The sequence below is a fragment of the Dromiciops gliroides genome, chromosome 3 (assembly GCF_019393635.1).
Source record: "Dromiciops gliroides isolate mDroGli1 chromosome 3, mDroGli1.pri, whole genome shotgun sequence".
In the NCBI taxonomy this organism is placed as follows: domain Eukaryota; kingdom Metazoa; phylum Chordata; class Mammalia; order Microbiotheria; family Microbiotheriidae; genus Dromiciops; species Dromiciops gliroides.
The window spans coordinates 583,082,428-583,099,479 of NC_057863.1; the positions used below are offsets into that span (position 1 = coordinate 583,082,428).

At 36.6% G+C, this 17,052-nt stretch overlaps 1 protein-coding gene across 1 annotated transcript; it reads left to right on the top strand.

Annotated features, from left to right (window-relative positions):
• The first annotated feature begins 9,267 nt into the window (after positions 1–9,267).
• On the top strand, positions 9,268–10,212 carry LOC122745986 (olfactory receptor 52E4-like). The gene has a single exon (XM_043991453.1). The coding sequence runs from the start codon at positions 9,268–9,270 to the stop codon at positions 10,210–10,212; it is 945 nt and encodes a 314-aa protein (XP_043847388.1).
• The last annotated feature ends 6,840 nt before the right edge of the window (positions 10,213–17,052 follow it).

Sequence of the window (17,052 nt, forward strand, 5' to 3'; positions counted from 1 at the left end):
GGATATTATCCAAAAAGAGATAAAAAACCCCAAAAGTTAAAAGATCTATATGTACAAACAATATTAATGCATCTATTTTCTGGTACAAAGAATTCGAAATTAAGGGAATACCCATCAATTGGAGAATGGCTGAACAAATTGTGGGATGTAATTATGATGGGACACTATTGTGCTATAACAAATGATGAGCAGGATGCTCTCAGAAAAACCTGGAAAGACTTACATGAGCCAACTCAAAGTGAAATGTACTGTATACAAAGTAACAGTAATATTTTCAGATGATCATATGTGAATGACTACTGTTCTCAGCTGTACATTGATCCCTGACAACTCTGAACAACTTATGATGAAAAATGCACTCCATCTCCAGAAAAAGAACTAATGGTGTCTAAATACAGATTGAAGTGTAATTTTTTGGTTTATTTTTATTGAGTTTTTTTGTGTTTTTCTTTCACAGACTAATATGAAAATGTTTTTTCATAACTACATATGTATAACTTTTATTGAATAACTTTCCTTTTTAAGGGGGGAGGGAGGAAAGAAGAGAATTTGAAGTACAGTGTTTTAAAAATGGATGTTAAAATAGTTTTTCCATGTAATTGGGGAAAATAAAATTCTAAAGAAAAAAAGAAAAAAGAAAATTGCCAGTGGAGGTGTTTGGGAACTGAAATATGTCATATTGATGTGAGGTGGGGTTCTATATTTCAAGGACATGTATTAGGATATTATAGACAGATTCTTCAAATTTGTGAAATATAACAATTATTGCACTCTCTTTAATAGATCTGAGAAGTTTAAGAGACAGGTGGTGCTCTCAAAGAAGCCTGGAAAGCATTTCCAAGCATTAGAAAATACTGGACAATAAAGCAAACAGCTTTAGGGTTATATATTTTCCCCCTAACATTGCTTCTATTTGAAGATAAGCACTTTAAAAAAAAAGAAAGGAAAGATATATTTGGGTAGTGAACAGGTGTTAAAATTGGGATGGATAATAAGTGTTTTTTTTAAAAACAGTGATATTTTTTCATGGTCTATGTATATATCCTTTTTTAATAAGTTGATTTTAAAGATTTCAGAAAATGTTCAGGTCCCTTTGTCTAAAATGTATAGTCATAGCCCTTTTTAAAGAAGGAATTCTTATTGTTCTTCCTTCCTTTTGCCCTTTCTCCTCCTAGTCTCCTCACTTCTATAAGCACCCCACCCTTTTCTTGCCCTTTTCCCCTTTTACTTCCCTAGAGGGTAAGATAAAATTCTATATCCAATTAAGTGTGTATGTTGCTCCCTCTTTGAGCCAAATCAGATGAAGAGTAAGGTCAAAACAATGCTCACCCCTCCCTTCTTTCCCTTATTGTAATAGATCTTTTGCGTCTTGATGTGATTTACCCATTCTTCTTTCTCTTTCCTCTTCTCCAATAAAATCTTTTTTGTTTCCCCTAAGTTTTTTTAAAATAACATCACATCAGAATCCACTTATACCCACACCTTTTGTCTGTGTGTACTCCTCTTATATGCCTTAATAAAGATACAATTCTCAAGAGTTATAAGTATCTTCTTCCCATCTAGGGATACAAATATTTTAAGCTTATTGATTAACATGCCTCCCTTTTACCTTTTCAAGTGTCCCATGAATCTTGTATTTGTTGATTGAATTTTCTATTCAGTTCTGCACTTTTCATTAGGAAAGGTTTAAAGTCTTCTATTTCATTGAATGCCCATCTTTTCTCTTGAAAGATTATGATAATTTTGCTTGGTAGTACATTCTTGGTTTTAATTACAACTACTTTGCCTTCTGGAATATCATATTCCAAGCCCTCTGATCCTTTAAGGTTGAAGCTGCCAGGTCCTGTGTAATTTTGATAGTTGTTCCTTGATATTTAACTTGTTTCTTTCTGGCTACTTACAGTATTTTCTCCTTTACTTGAAAATTTTGGAATTTAGCTATAATATTACTTACAGTTTTCTTTTTGAGGTCTCTTTCAGGAGGTGATTGGTGGAGTTTTTCAATGATTAATTTTTCCTCTGGTTGTAAGACATTGGGGCAGTTCTCCTTGATAATGTCATGAAGTATGCAGTCTAGCCTCTTTTTTTTGATCAGGTAGTCCAAATATACATGGGTTGTCCCTCCTGGATGTATTTTCCAGATCTGTTGTTTTTCTGAAGCTTTTTGATTCTGCTTTACTTCTTCTTGTTGTCTCATCGAGTCATTAGCTTCCATCTGCCAGTTCTGATTCTTAAGGAATTATTTTTATCAGTCAGCTTTTGCACCTCCTTTTCCAATTTTCCAATTTTATTTTTTAAGGCATTATTTTCTTTTTTCAAAGCTATTGACTTTCTCTTGCATAACTTTCATTTCTTTTTCTAATTTTTCTTCTACCTCTCTTATTTGTTTTATGAAATCCTTTTTGAGCTCTTCCAAGAAGGCTTTTTTGTCTCAAGACCAAGTCTTCCTCCCCTTTAAGGCTTTACCTGTAGGGGTTTTATATTGTTGTCTTCCTCTGAGTTTATTTTTTGTTCCTCCCTGTCAGCATAGTAATTGTCAAAGGTGAGGGTTCTTTTTGTTTCTTATTCATATTTTTTATTTTTATTTTAGTCTCTTTTGTGCCTTTGAAGGTTGAGTTCTGCTCCTGGGTTATAGCACACACTGTCTGGAGCTTCATTTGATAGGGACTGGGGGCCAAGTCACCAGCTTTCTGCTCTGAGGCATCAGCAGTGTTAGGGCTGGAGGCCTTCCACCTGGCCTGCTGTACCACTAGCTTTTTGAGCTCAGGAACCTCAGTTGCTCAGATGCTGATCTGTGCTATGACTAAGAGTCTTGTTGGCTTGCCCAGATGCCCTTTATGCTTAACTGTATTCCCCTTTTAACCAGATGAAATAGACCTTTCCAGAAGATCTTCTAGGTTATCTTAAGTCAGAAGATTGTTTTACTCCATTTTTTTTGCAGGTTTTACAGCTCCAGAATCTGTTGAGAGGCTTAATTTAATGTTGTTTCTGAGGGAAATTTGGGAGAGCTCAGCCAGCTTCCTGGTTTCATTTTGCCATCTTGTCCTCCTTCCTTTTGAAAAGGACCAATGACATTACAGGGTATTTTCGATTTATATGAGTCTGAGTTGTTCAAAGTCATTGGCCTCATTTTCTTACAGAGTTATCAAAAGACAGTAGCGAGACAAAAGTCTGGAAATCTGGCAAAATTCTCAATAATGTGAGAGTGCTGATTGATATCAAGACAAATAATATCACACACACACACATACACACACATATATATGTAAAAGTGTGTATATAAACATCTATCTCTGTATATGTGTGTATATATACACACATACCACATATACACATGTGTGTATATATATACATGTATGCAGGCATGTGTGTATATGTATGTATTAATATATAACAGCTAAGAAAGAAGGGATAGTTTTATTCCTTATAGTAGATAGGAACATGATTATTGTTGTTTATCCTTCATTTTAGGAGAGAACCAATGACAACAGGAAGGTGATGATGTCTTGACTTGCAAATGAATTGGATTTAAATGAAACAGAACTATGCAAAGTCATCAGATTCACTCTTTCCCCCAAAGTCATCAGAGTCCAGTGGCAAGATATAGGTCAGGATGACTGGCAGTGACTCCAGAAGCAGTGAGAGACCTTGGTCTTTTTTATCTAATGTCTTTTCCATGACTCAGTTTGTTGGAATCAACACCCATTCAGTAGTTAAAGACTTAGTAAGAATTGAGGAAAAGATGACCTGGTTTGTCTTTACAGAAGATTCATTCTGGGAGGGAAGATTTCTGGCTAGAAGAGAAATAATCTCTATTTACACTAAACTGAGCCATCAAAACCCAAACAATGAGCAAGTGGGGCTTGGGGTAGCATCTATTATTGGCCAATCAGTGAAAGCCAGAGTGATTTGTTTTTAAGGACATAGTCAAGTAACCCTATTTGAATCCCAATGGGCTTTATCAAAGCCTGGTTTTCATGACCTATATTTCAAGAAATGAGGACAATGGAAAGAAAATAGTACTTCTATTTTTTTAAACTTTCTTTTTTTTCTAAACCCCTACCAAAGAGAATAGAATTAAAATTTTTCCAAAACAAAGCTGTTAAGAAGGAACTGAATAAGAAATTCCTGAAGATGAAACAGATTCTCAGCAAATATCTCAGGCAGCTAGAGACTTCCTTCACTCCTGAATCCCTGCCATATGCTACATTTTGGCCTTCAAGCATGCCTAAATCTAGTACATATTTTGGAATTATAAGTGAGTTGAAATGTTGAGTCTAAACCAATATATACTCATTTGTCTTTGCTTGAAGTAGATCATCTGAGTGATCTTCCATTTTTGCTCTCTGGATTAATGATCTCCAAAGAAAGACTGAGACCTTACTCAGGGAGGCACCAGACTGACTAAATCAGTGTGTAAAACTGTTTGGTAGATGGGAAGAAGATCCCACCAAACTCTCACTACCAGAGAAAGATGCTGTGCTTATCTCTAATATAATCACACCTTTCCCTAACATCCAACAATTCCCTGATTCCTCCTCTTCACTGTCAACAATTTCATACCCTTACTTCTGAGATGGGCATCAATCCATCCCTCCTTTTCCCCAGTGCTAGGAGGTTGCCACATGAGCAATAGGCAGGAACCTCATGGTTGATGTGAATACCCCTTGGAGGGTAGGTTCTGCTCTAAGATCCAGTCACCCTTTTTATTTTTCATGAAACAAAGTAAGGACACAGGTACTAATAGATAATAATCTACATCCTAGATATTGTTCTATTATTTTCCCCCCTGAATCTTCCCCTCAGCCAAACTCTCCTTTTACTTTCCAGGGAACCAACATCATTCCAATCCCACAGATTGTCACAACCTCAGGGTCTTCTTCATCTCATCACTTTCTCTCACCTCACATTCTCATACCCAATTATTTGCCAAATCCTGTAAGCTCTATCTTCTTATATCTCATATGCATTCTATTCTGTTTACTCACATGTCTCCCACTCAAGTGCAGACTCTCATAATCTCTCCCAGGGACTATGACAATTACTTCCTGTTTGTTATTCCTACCTCAAGTCTCTTCACTCTCTAACTCATTTTCCACACAATTACTAAAATATTTTCCTAAAATACATGTTAGGCCATGACCTCCAGCATATGTTCAAAAATTTACTGATTAGTTTCATGCTCAGAAGTGTTTGGAGACCACTTCATTAGATTATACTTAACAAGTTTATGTGTGTTCCCAGACCCTGCTACATTTAACTCAATCAATTGGTCAGTCAACAAGCATTTATTCAGTGCCTACTCTGTGCCAGACACCTGGCTAAATTATAAAAATAAATAGATAATACCAATGGTAAACAAAGAATTTGTTCTTATAAAGTTTGTTCTAATGTGAAACACACCTTTTTATTCCCAGTAAACTTCACACATAGTGTTTCCCTCTATTTACAAATCAAGCTTTCCCCCTTTCATCTTAATCCCAATTTTCATTGGCAGATATTTCCTTTCCTCATCTACTCCCAGAAGAGAGCTATGTTCCAAGAAGTGGCCCAGCTGATGAGAACTCTGTTTAATGGATAATCCCCTAGGAGAGAGAGTAGAGAAGAATCAGTAACATAAATATTTCTCCCCAAACAGTCATTCTAATGAAAGATACTCCCAGCTTCTGCCTGCATCATCTGCTCTTCTTCATTCAAATCTCATACAGATGTTCATAGGCTGGGTCACAGTTCCAGCTTAACTGGACTCTTCATCCATAATCCTTGTACTTCCAGGTAATGAAACATTCTCTCCCTTCTTTTTGTCAGAGCATGGGGGGAATCATGGGGAAAGAGCAAAATGAGAGAAGAGAAGGAGATGGGTTAGGATAAAAAAGATAAATATGGAGTCACAATTTGTGAAAACTTTTCATTCCTTAAACAATCAAACCTTACTCTTGAGTCACTTTTCAGGGTCACACAAGTAATGTGTCTGAGGCCAGATTTGAACTCAGATCTTCTTGACTCCAGGCCCAGATCTTTAATCACTGAGATATGTAGCTGCTTCACTTCTACACATAAAGTACTATGAAACTTGCAAAGTGATATCTGCAACAACAATGGAATGCACATAAAATGAAAATGATGGCAAACATAAGTGGCTGGCCAAGGAATTGTTGCTGTATTTAATTGAGGCCATATGGATATATACTAGTCATACTACACTCTTAAGGATGTTACCTTTTAATATAAGGAAGGTTTAGTGAACAAATAATGAGTAATCAAATGAGGATATGTATAAATAAGTAATCTGGGTAAAGTGCTACTCACCTGTACCTAACTAGAATGTCTGTATAAAATCCCTGCTTAGTGGTCATCAAGCATTTCTTAAAGGCTATAAGCAATGTGTCCCACTTTACAATGGCTTTCCTTCCATTGGGATAAAATATGTATCCGTTTTCCTTTATCATTATCCTCTATTTTATCCCTCCCCCTAAGCCATAGTACTATATAATAATAAAAAAAACATTAAATTCTTTGAGGACTTGAATTGAATAGCTTCTAAATATTTCTGTTGCTAAATAACTTCACTGTGATCTAAGCATTATTTCTAGGAGACACACATCTTTGCGTGCTAAATTCTTTGTGGGGCAATTGGGGTTAAGTGACCTGCCCAAGATCACACAGCTAGTAAGTGTCAAGTGTCTCAGAGGGTATTTGAACTCAGATCCTTCTGAATTCAGGGCCAGTGCTTTATCCACTGCTCCACCTAGCTTCCCCCACCTGCTAAACTCTTAAGAGCATGGGTTTATATTCAGATATTCACAGATCTTGTCTGTGCCTTATGTGGGGAAATACACAAACATATAAATACACAGACATAGGTGATATAGATATATACACCCCCCCCCACACACACAATAATGCCTAATTGACATTTTATATTTACTTTACTTCACCAGACTGCCAAGGGGCTCCATTAAAAAGAAAAATAAATGGTGAGTGTCCTGCTCTAGTGGTAGTTGTAGAGTTATATAGTTTTCTCTGGTAGTAACCTATATAAGATCTTCTCTAGTTGCTCTTACAAAACAATATTTTGTGCTTTAATAGCATTACCCTATTATCTGTCATTTTATTTGTAATTTCAAAGATTCACTAGTCCTCTCCAGGTAAATTTATGCAACTTATTTCTAAACCCTATTTCCTCATCTTCTAAAAGGATTTTTCCAGGGGAATGCAGTGCATGCGACTACTTTATAAAACTTTAAAATATTTCACATTGGTGGTATTGAACTAAAATAGAAAAAGGAGTCTCAAAACTGTACATAAGAAGCCTTGCTGGCTGCATATTGACTTAGAAAACCACATATTAACATTATCTGTATTCTACTGTTTTTTAAAATTTATTGTCAAATTTTTTCCAGTTAGATTTAAAATCTGGTTCAGGCCATTCAGATGTGTTGCAGGGGCATGTGTTTGATACCTCTGTTTTATATTATCACTTCAGGCAGTCCATTTTCTTGTGGAACAGTTCTCATTGCTGGAGAATGATTGACTGGACAACCATAGTTTAGTATTGAAGCAGTGGGAGAAAGCACAGACCAGAGAATTGGAGATCAAATTCTATCTCTGACACTTACTTGACCATAAGCAAATCAATTAATCCCTCTGGGTCTTAATCATCTTATCCTGAAAATGAGGTTGTTAGATTGGATAGATTTTAAAGTTGCTTTAATTCCATTATTCTATGACCTAGCCTTTCCCTTTCAGTAATGACTTTCCTTACCAAGGTGGGTAATTTTAGTCCATTACTAAGGTCTACATAAAATGATTAGACTAGACTTTATTTCTGCAATTCTTTGAGGGGAAAATTGTAATCAAGCAGTTGGGGAGAGTTTGTATCTACATGAGCATTGAGGTGAACTACTTAATTGGAACTCAAAGTTGGATATCTATGTAAGTAAATTGTCTGAAAAAAAACCACACATTTGGAAGCCAGAACTTGATAGGAGGTGCAGAAGATAACTCATTTAATATCAGACATAAAAAGAAGAACATTAGTTCAAGACTTGAGAGACTCAGAGATATCACCAGATCCTCTGATTTGTTAGTTGTGTGACATTAGATGTTACATTTCAACTTTTTGTGTCTAAATTTCCTTATTTCAAAATGGGGGAACTAGAAGACTGATTATATGATTTCTTAGATGCCTTGCAACTCTATTATCACACTATGTTTTCCTAAATTGATGTTTGAATTTTTTAAATGATCTGTATCTAATGGATTAAAAAGAGAAGAAAGTGTTATGGCCACATCTCTTCCAAGAAGTCTGGATAATTTCAGGAGCCCCCAAAAGCAGGCAAGAAATGTGGCAGTGTTGCAAATATAGCTTGTAGGCCTTAGAAGAAAGAAAATAAAATCTTAAATAGTACAATGTAGGCATCAGATTGGGCTTGGGATAATATTGTAACATAATAGATTGAGAACTGTAAGGGACTTTAGAGATAATCTATTCCAACTTCCTCATTTTACAGATGGGGAAACTGAAGACAGGAAGTATTAAGTCACTTCTCTGAAGTTTCATAGGTAGGAAACATAGGAGGTGAGATTTGAACTCAAACTCTTTGATTCTGAAAACAACATAGTTTCTCCCATATCACCTTTCCTATTCTGTGTGGTGTCATTAAATGGAAACTAGGACTAGGGGTTGGTACCATGATTTTATTGGTATAGAGAATCCTTGGATAAGGAAATTCCCTATACTAATGTAATTCAGCATCTTCAATGTGAATTATAGTCTTAGAGAGTTGCCTAGCATACTAATACAATAGACAATTTTCCCAGGGTCACACAATGAGTGTATGTCAAAGTTAGTCAGGAGTAGAATAGAGGTCTTCCCAACTCTGAAGACACTTCTTTGTTCACTATGCCAGGTTGTTTTTATAAAAGGAGACCGTATGCAAATTGAACCCTGGATGGCTAATAATTTCCCAGAGGAAATATGCATAATAAACTCTAATCAAGATATAGTTAACAAGAATACAAGTAAGAAATTAGCATATAAAATGATTTAGTTATATATGCAGGAAATGATTGGCCACTGATGCATCTTTCTTTGAGTCATGTTTTCTTTTCTTTTTCCTGACAGATTTTAACCAGATGAACTACAAGAAGAGAATACCTATATCATTTAACCCAAGTGCTTCATGTTTTATGATCTATTTATTCCAAATTTTTCACTGACTTCTTTTCTAGTGAATAAATCTTCACCATCCCCATCCATGAGAGATGTCCTCTTGTAACAACTCCATCCCCCAGCCAGAGGTATTTTTATTGGCTGGGATTCCTGGACTAGAGTCTTATCATGCCTGGTTCTCCCTGCCCTTCTTCTTAGTCTTCATCATTGCTTTCATTGGGAACATCACCATCATCCTCATCATCCATAAAGAGAAGAGTCTCCATCAGCCCATGTTTCTTCTGCTAGTCATGCTATCAGTTGTTGACTTGTCCTTAGTAAGTGCAACTGTGCCCCGCATGTTAGGCATCTTCTGGCTGGATGCTAAAGAGATCAGCATTAATGGGTGCCTTTCCCAGATGTTTTTCATTCCATTTTTCTATGTTATGGAGTCTGGCATTCTTTTGGCCATGGCTTTTGATCGCTTTATAGCCATCTGTAATCCTTTGAGATATACCACTATCCTAGCCAATAATTCACTAGTAAAAATGGACCTGGCAGTCATAGCAAGGACAATGGTTGTGCTTACTCCAGCCCCTATCTTAGCCAAAACATTGACCAGCTTCCAAACCAACATTATTCCTTACTCTTATTGTGCCTACATGGCCATGGTACTGATTGCTTGTGGGGACATCTCTAATTATATTGTCTATGGCCTCATGGTCATTGTGACTTCTATTGGTGTTGACTTACTCTTTATCAGCCTCTCTTATGGGATGATTCTTCGAGCTGTCTTCCACTTCCCCTCTTGGGAAGCACGGCACAAGGCTCTGAGTACATGTGGCTCCCATCTCTGTGTCATTGCTCTTTTTTATTCACCTGTTGTGTTCTCTTTTTTGGCTCAGTCATTTGGATACCAAATGCCTCCCCACTTCCAGATTATTGTAGACAATCTCTATTTCCTTGTTCCCCCCATGATCAACCCTTTGGTCTATGGGGCAAGAACCAAGCAGATTAGGGAACATATTCTTCAGATCCTACGTTACCACCCCAAATAAGTTCTGAGAGAGTCATGATCTGATTTTAAGGGATTCTTTGTGAATTTGGAAGGTTTGTAAGAATGACTGGTGGAAATAATTAGTCATAGGAAAATCATTCTTGGGGTAACAGTTGAATCTTCTTCATAAGCTTCTTTCTTTGGTGGAAATAATTAGTCATAGGAAAATCATTCTTGGGGTAACAGTTGAATCTTCTCCATAAGCTTCTTTATATATATATATATATATATATATATATATATATATATATATATATATACACACACACACACACACACATATATGTGTATATATATGTATATGTATATATATGTATATATGATTTCCATATCACTCTCTTGATTTATTTTGAGATTATAGTCCACTAAGGAGTATTAGATTTATTTTTTAAAGCTTTCTAGGGCATGGTTAGCTAGAACTTAAACATTGTTCCTTTTTGTTGTTGTTTTATTGAGGCAATTGGGGTTAAATGAGTAAATATTTGAGGCCATATCTAAACTCTGGTCCTTCTGACTCCAGGGTCTATAGTCTACCCACTACACAACCTAGCTGCTCCTATAACCTATATTTTAAATTAATAATGAATCATTATATACATATATATACATATGTATACACACATATAAATACACACACATATATCTATATATCTATGAATAATCTGTCCCTCCCATTGCCTCTACCACTTTTCATGAGTTTTTAAGGGTCATTGGGATCTCAGTCTCCTTAGGGTATGTATGCCCTTTGAATGCTATTGTATTGTCTATTCTGTCTGTCTGTCTATCTCCCTTTCTCCCTCCCTCTTGTTTCACTGGCATTCTAAACATTATTTTCTGGAAAATACTCAGAAATACACACACACACACACACACGCACGCACACATATACCTATACATACATATATACATATGCACATACAAAAACACATATATACATATATGCACATACATATCTATATATCTATCTATTTCTTTAATTCCTTTATCTGGAGCCCTCCTCAATTTCAGCCCTATCAATTCATACTAATCAATTCATTTTAAGCATATGATTTAGAAACAAAATCATGAAATATGAGAAAACAATGATACTAAGGAAGCAATGTTTCCAGTAGTAGGATGCAGTAAATTGAAATTAGGGATGCAATTGATCTCTTCTCTATGCCTTCTCCCAGACATTATGAGAATGGAATTAGGTTGAGGTTTAAAACCTTGACAGAAACTTTTCTCAGAACCATTTTTCGGGGAGAAAGGGGAGAAAATGCTATGAATTGGACATTGCTAGATATCACCAATTGTCCCTGTGGGGTGGCATTAATAAGGTATTGAATGCATTCTTGGATTCATTCAGTCTATGCTTTCTTCCATTGTATACAGTCAGCTCGCAGTCTAGTAAGGCCTCCAGGTCTTTTTTTGAAATTTTTCTCCCACTCTCTATTTTACTACATGGAAACTAAAGTATGTAACCAATGCTACTGTTCTAATTACATTCTTAGTTTTTCAACACCATTCTAAATTTTTAGGCAGAAAACTTTTTAAGGCCAAAGGAATCATAAATCCCATGACTCTAGATAGTGTGCTCCTCCTTACATTCCAGATAGTTAAGTCTCTATACTAGTTGATAATCTATAGTTTCTTTTCCCCTCTGTGGAGGTAGAGAAGAGCAGAGTAGAATAGTTAAATATATGGCAATTTTAGGAGAGAAAATGATATAATAATTAGAAACATTAGGAAAAGCTTCCTACAGAATGTGAAAAATGAGATGAGCCTTGAATGAAGCTAGGAGTTGTCATTGTTGTTTATATTTTGTTTTCAAAGAAGGCCAATGTCCTCACAGGTGATATATATTTTTTTCTTTTTTTTTGCGGGCAAATGAGGCTTAAGTGACTTGCCCAGGGCCACACAGCTAGTAAGTGTCTGAGACTGGATTTAAACTCAGGTACTCCTGAATCCAAGGCTGGTGCTTTATCTACTGCGCCACCTAGCCGCCCCCCACAGGTGATATATTGACTTGTGCATGAATTGTATTTAAGGGAGGCAGAGTTACGCAAAGTCATTAGCCTTACTCTTTCTTCCTGAGTGATTAAAGTCCAGTGGCAGGACAAAAGACAAGATGACTTGAGATGACCCAGGATGCAATGGATGACCTTGTCATCTAAGATGCCTGACCAAACTTTAAGCGCTCCAGAGCACCTGCCTCAGCTGCCTTCAAGGACATTGTAAAAATGGTTCTCATCCACCTATTCTGCTGGGGAAAATCTCCATATACTTGGGGTAGACATACCTCTAACTCACTGACAGGCTTGAGACCTATTTGTTACCTTAAACCTGGGTTAGTCCACATACTGAGATGGTTTGCCCAGGTGTGGCTGCTGCACGTACTACAGTATCTTGAAACTATAGATGAGAATTGGGTAAATCAGTTGGACACCAAAGGTGAATGCAACATCCCTGAAAAAGACTCAGAAAGCCCTCACATTAGAGCTGCTAGTCTTCCTGAAAACCACTTAAACCTAGAGACTATAAGAGGCATAGAGGAGAAAACAGTTCTGACATAGGGAAGAAGTTCTTCATAGGCATGAGAATTATCTTCAGTGACAATTCATATTCAAGATAGTTGGCATTAATTATTTTGTTTGTTTGTTTTTTGTTTTTTAGTGAGGCAATTGGGGTTAAGTGACTTGCCCAGGGTCACACAGCTAGTAAGTGTTAAGTGTCTGAGGCCGGATTTGAACTCAGGTACTCCTGAGTCCAGGGCCGGTGCTCTATCTACTCTGCCATCTAGATGCCCCGGCATTAATTCTAACATGAAGTTCTAACAAAACTAAAAGAACTGTCATTCCTTCCTCACTCTAAAATATTCCCAAATAAATATAATATTTTTAGTCAATAGCACTTAACCTGTGGCCCATGAATACATTTCATGTCATCCATGAATTTGGATGAAGAAAATATTGTCTTACTTTCTTTTTTTTTGGGGGGGTCAATGGGGGGTAAGTGACTTTCCCAGGGTCACACAGCTAGTGTCAAGTATCTGAGGCTAGATTGGAACTCAGGTCCTCCTGAATCCAGGGCCAGTGCTTAATCCACTGCACCACTTAGATGCCCCCTATTTTTGGTAATTCTAAATAGTCTATTCTTTTCAATTAAAATATTGTTCTGAGAATGGGTCCATAGGTTTAACCAGACTCTCACAGGGGCCCATTACATACATACAAATAAGTTTAAGAACCCCCACTTTAGAATGAATCAAGGTGGAATAACCTTGGACTCTCATGGAATCTTCACATGTACTTGTTCACTTAAGAATGTTAGTTTAGGGGCAGCTAGGTGGCGCAGTGGATAGAGTATGGGCCCTGAAGTCAGGAGGACCTGACTTCAAATCCGGTCTCAGAAACTTAACACTTACCAGCTGTGTGACCCTGGGCAAGTCATTTAACCCCAATTGCCTCACAAAAAAGAATGTTAGTTTATGCATGGTTTTCATTAGTTATATGTTTGTAGATAGATTTTTTAGGTGGTACTTCCTCCCCTCAGGAAAGTTTTAGGTACTGCCTATATAGGTTACAAGCTTATACATTGTTCCCCCCCCCCTTAATTTGAATGCAGGTTTTAAAAGTAGAACTTCATCCTTATGGAGCTTGGTATATGTGACTGCATCTGAACATGAGTGTGTGTGTATGTTAGTGGACATGTGTTTGTGTGTGTCAGTGATGTTTCCACTTGTTAATTTCCAGAGTTGTGGGTTGTTAAATAATTTTTCAGTCATGAGCCACTCTTTGTGACCACATTTGTGGTTTTCTTGGCAAGAATACTTGAGTGGTTTGCCATTTTCTTCTCCAAATCATTTTACAGATGAGGAAACTGAGGAAAACATCATGAAGTGATTTGCCTAGATTCACACATATAGTAAGTGTCTGAGGTCAGATTTGAACTCAGGAAGAGGAGTCTTCCTAACTTCAGGCCTAGTACTCTATCCACTGTGTCACCTAGCTGCTCAATTCACAGAGTATCGGGACAATTCTTAAATTGTACATAGCACCCAATGTGAGATCAATAAAATGAAGCAGTGATGTGTTTCAAAGATGTTCTCTTCTCTATCTTTGGCCTGGTGCAATGTTTTCTTTTTTTTTTCTTTCCTTCTGTCTGATGCAAATCAGCCATAGACACTTTCCCTGTGAATGAATAGAGTGAATACCTAAGATGCATACTACATACACCGACTTAGAGCCAGGAACTCAATATGGCCTCCACAGAACAACCAGACCTATGGACCAAACACAAGAGGGTCTCAAGGGACCTAGTCATCAATGACCACTTAAGATATTCCACTCAATAGAACTAACATGGATAATGTGTTTTATTTCTCCATTGATTTGTTCTTTCCATTACTATCAACAGTCTTATAATCAACTATGTAACAAATTAGAAATTATTCATAAAATAAGGGGATGTAAGAAGGTCCAAAAATAATCAAGAAGTGCAAATGAACCATGATTTGATCAGTAGTAATGATAATTCCTTTTATTTTCATAGTGCTATAGTTTTCCAAAAGAGTTCAGACACGTGTGTGTGTATAATTTTTTTCAATAAATCATCAACTACAGAGAAAAAAACTACTCTGATGTGCTACTGTGACATAGAGGAAGCTCAGCATTTTTAAACATATGCCCACTCTGTCATGCTCTACCAAACTTTTTGAGCTCTGAGTTTCCTGAAGGTAAGAATGTGTTTCCATCTTTTGAACACTCCACAGGATACACAGAAGTTCAAAAATAACTTTAAAACAGAAACAAAACAGGGTGAGGTTATTGATTTTTTTTTGGTGAGGCAATTGGGGTTAAGTGACCTGCCCAGGGTCACATAGCTAATAAGTGTCAAGTGTCTGAGGCTGGATTTGAACTCAAGTCCTCCTGACTCCAGGGCCAGTGCTCTATCCACGGTGCCATCTAGCTGCCCCAAGGGTGAGGTCATTATCTTTATAAATTTAAGATACACTTAAAATAGACTATGCAACAGGTGTTCATAGTTTCATATATAATCCTTTTCTCATTGTTTTTCGTATACTGAAATGTTGGTTTATTATTAAGATCACAATAAAAATTTAATTAAAGAAATGAAAGCATTCTATGTTAATACATGGCACTCTTAGTAAAGCAAACAATAGATGTATGGTTAAGAGAATTGGATTTCTGCCCCTAAGACCCTGGATAAATCACTTAATATCTGTGGTCTTCAGCTTTCCCATTCATAAAAGAGGAGACTCAATAAATAACATCTAAGATCACTGCCTGCCCTAGTCTATAATTCTCAATTTTCATTTCTGCCATAATAAAAAGAGCCATTATAAATATTTTTGTACATCTAGCTCCTCTTCCTTTTTCCTTGGTGTTTTTTGAGGAAAGATCTAGTAGTGATATTGCTGGATCAAAGGGTGTGCAAAGTTTTATAGTTCTTTGGGCATAGTTTCAAATTACTCTTCAAAATGTTTGGATTAGTTCACAACTGCACCAACAACTAATTAACATACTAATTTTCTGTTAACCCCTCTAGCATATGTAATTTCTGATATGTGTGAAGTGGTACCTCAGAGGTGTTTAAATTTGCATTTTTCTAATCAATAGTGATTTAGAATTTTTTCCCAATATAAATACAGATAGTTTTGATTTATTCTTCTGAAAACTACCTTCTCATATTCTGTGACCATTTATCATTTGGGGAAAAGCTTTAATTGTTATAGATTTTACTCAATTCCTGATATATTTGAGAAATAAACCTTTATGGAAACAAAATAAACTTGCTCCAAAATTTTATTTGAGAGTTAATTTAAAGATTTTTGGAGAGGAATTTGGGGAGAGTTTATCTAGGGGCAGCTAGGTGGTACAGTGAATAGAGTGTTAGGCCTGAAGTCAGGAAGATTCCTCTTCCTGAGTCAAATCCACCCTTAGATACTACCTGTGTGACCCTGAGGAAGTCACTTTACCCTGTTTATCTCAGTTTCTTCATCTGTTAAATGAGCTGGAGGAAGAAATGGCAAATCACTTAGGATCTTTGCCAAGAAAATGCGAAATGGGAAAAAAAGAATCTGACATGAATGAAAAACAACTGAAAAACTTTAGCTGCTTTGCTGCCTATACTTTTTTCATCTGGCCTTTGCCTCCTTTCAAAGGGGACTAAAACTTATGAAGTTTTTGGGGAAACAAAACCTCTAATTCTCTGATCAAAGACTATTGCATGACCGTGGTACTTTGGCAAAGCTGAGTTAGTCCTGGGAGGTTTTGGGTTGATTAATTTAATGATGCATCCTAAAGCCTAGTGTTTACCAGTAAAACTTGTATTATCCCACTCCCTAGGGTATGCCAGGTAGCTACTTGTTGGGGCAAGGAGACTGAGGTCACTATAAGCTCTTTGGCTCAGATATTGTACTCACAGCTGAGCTGCCTCAGTTCATATATCTTTTGCCTGTCACCTAGAGCTCTCATTACTCCTTCTGGATGATTTTACAACTAGAGTTTATGTGCAATAATATATAAAAAGGGTAACAAATAAAAAGTATCTTGAGAAATTGGGAAGCCTGAGTTTTTAGGTCTGCTCTGCGACAGACTAGCTATGTCTCCTTGGGTAAGTCATTTCTCCTCTCTAGGTCTCAAGACTTCATCCATATAAATGAGGGCTTGCAACTCAAAGACTAGCAACCTACCTATTAGTTTTGGCATTCTGTCAGTCTAAGACAGATGTAAAAGGAAGACAAAGGACTGAGTTCATAGGTGGTAGGGTCCACATGTGTATGGCTAAAAATCTTAAGCAATTACGGAATTTGTTTCCTTCCTTTTTCTCAGATCTC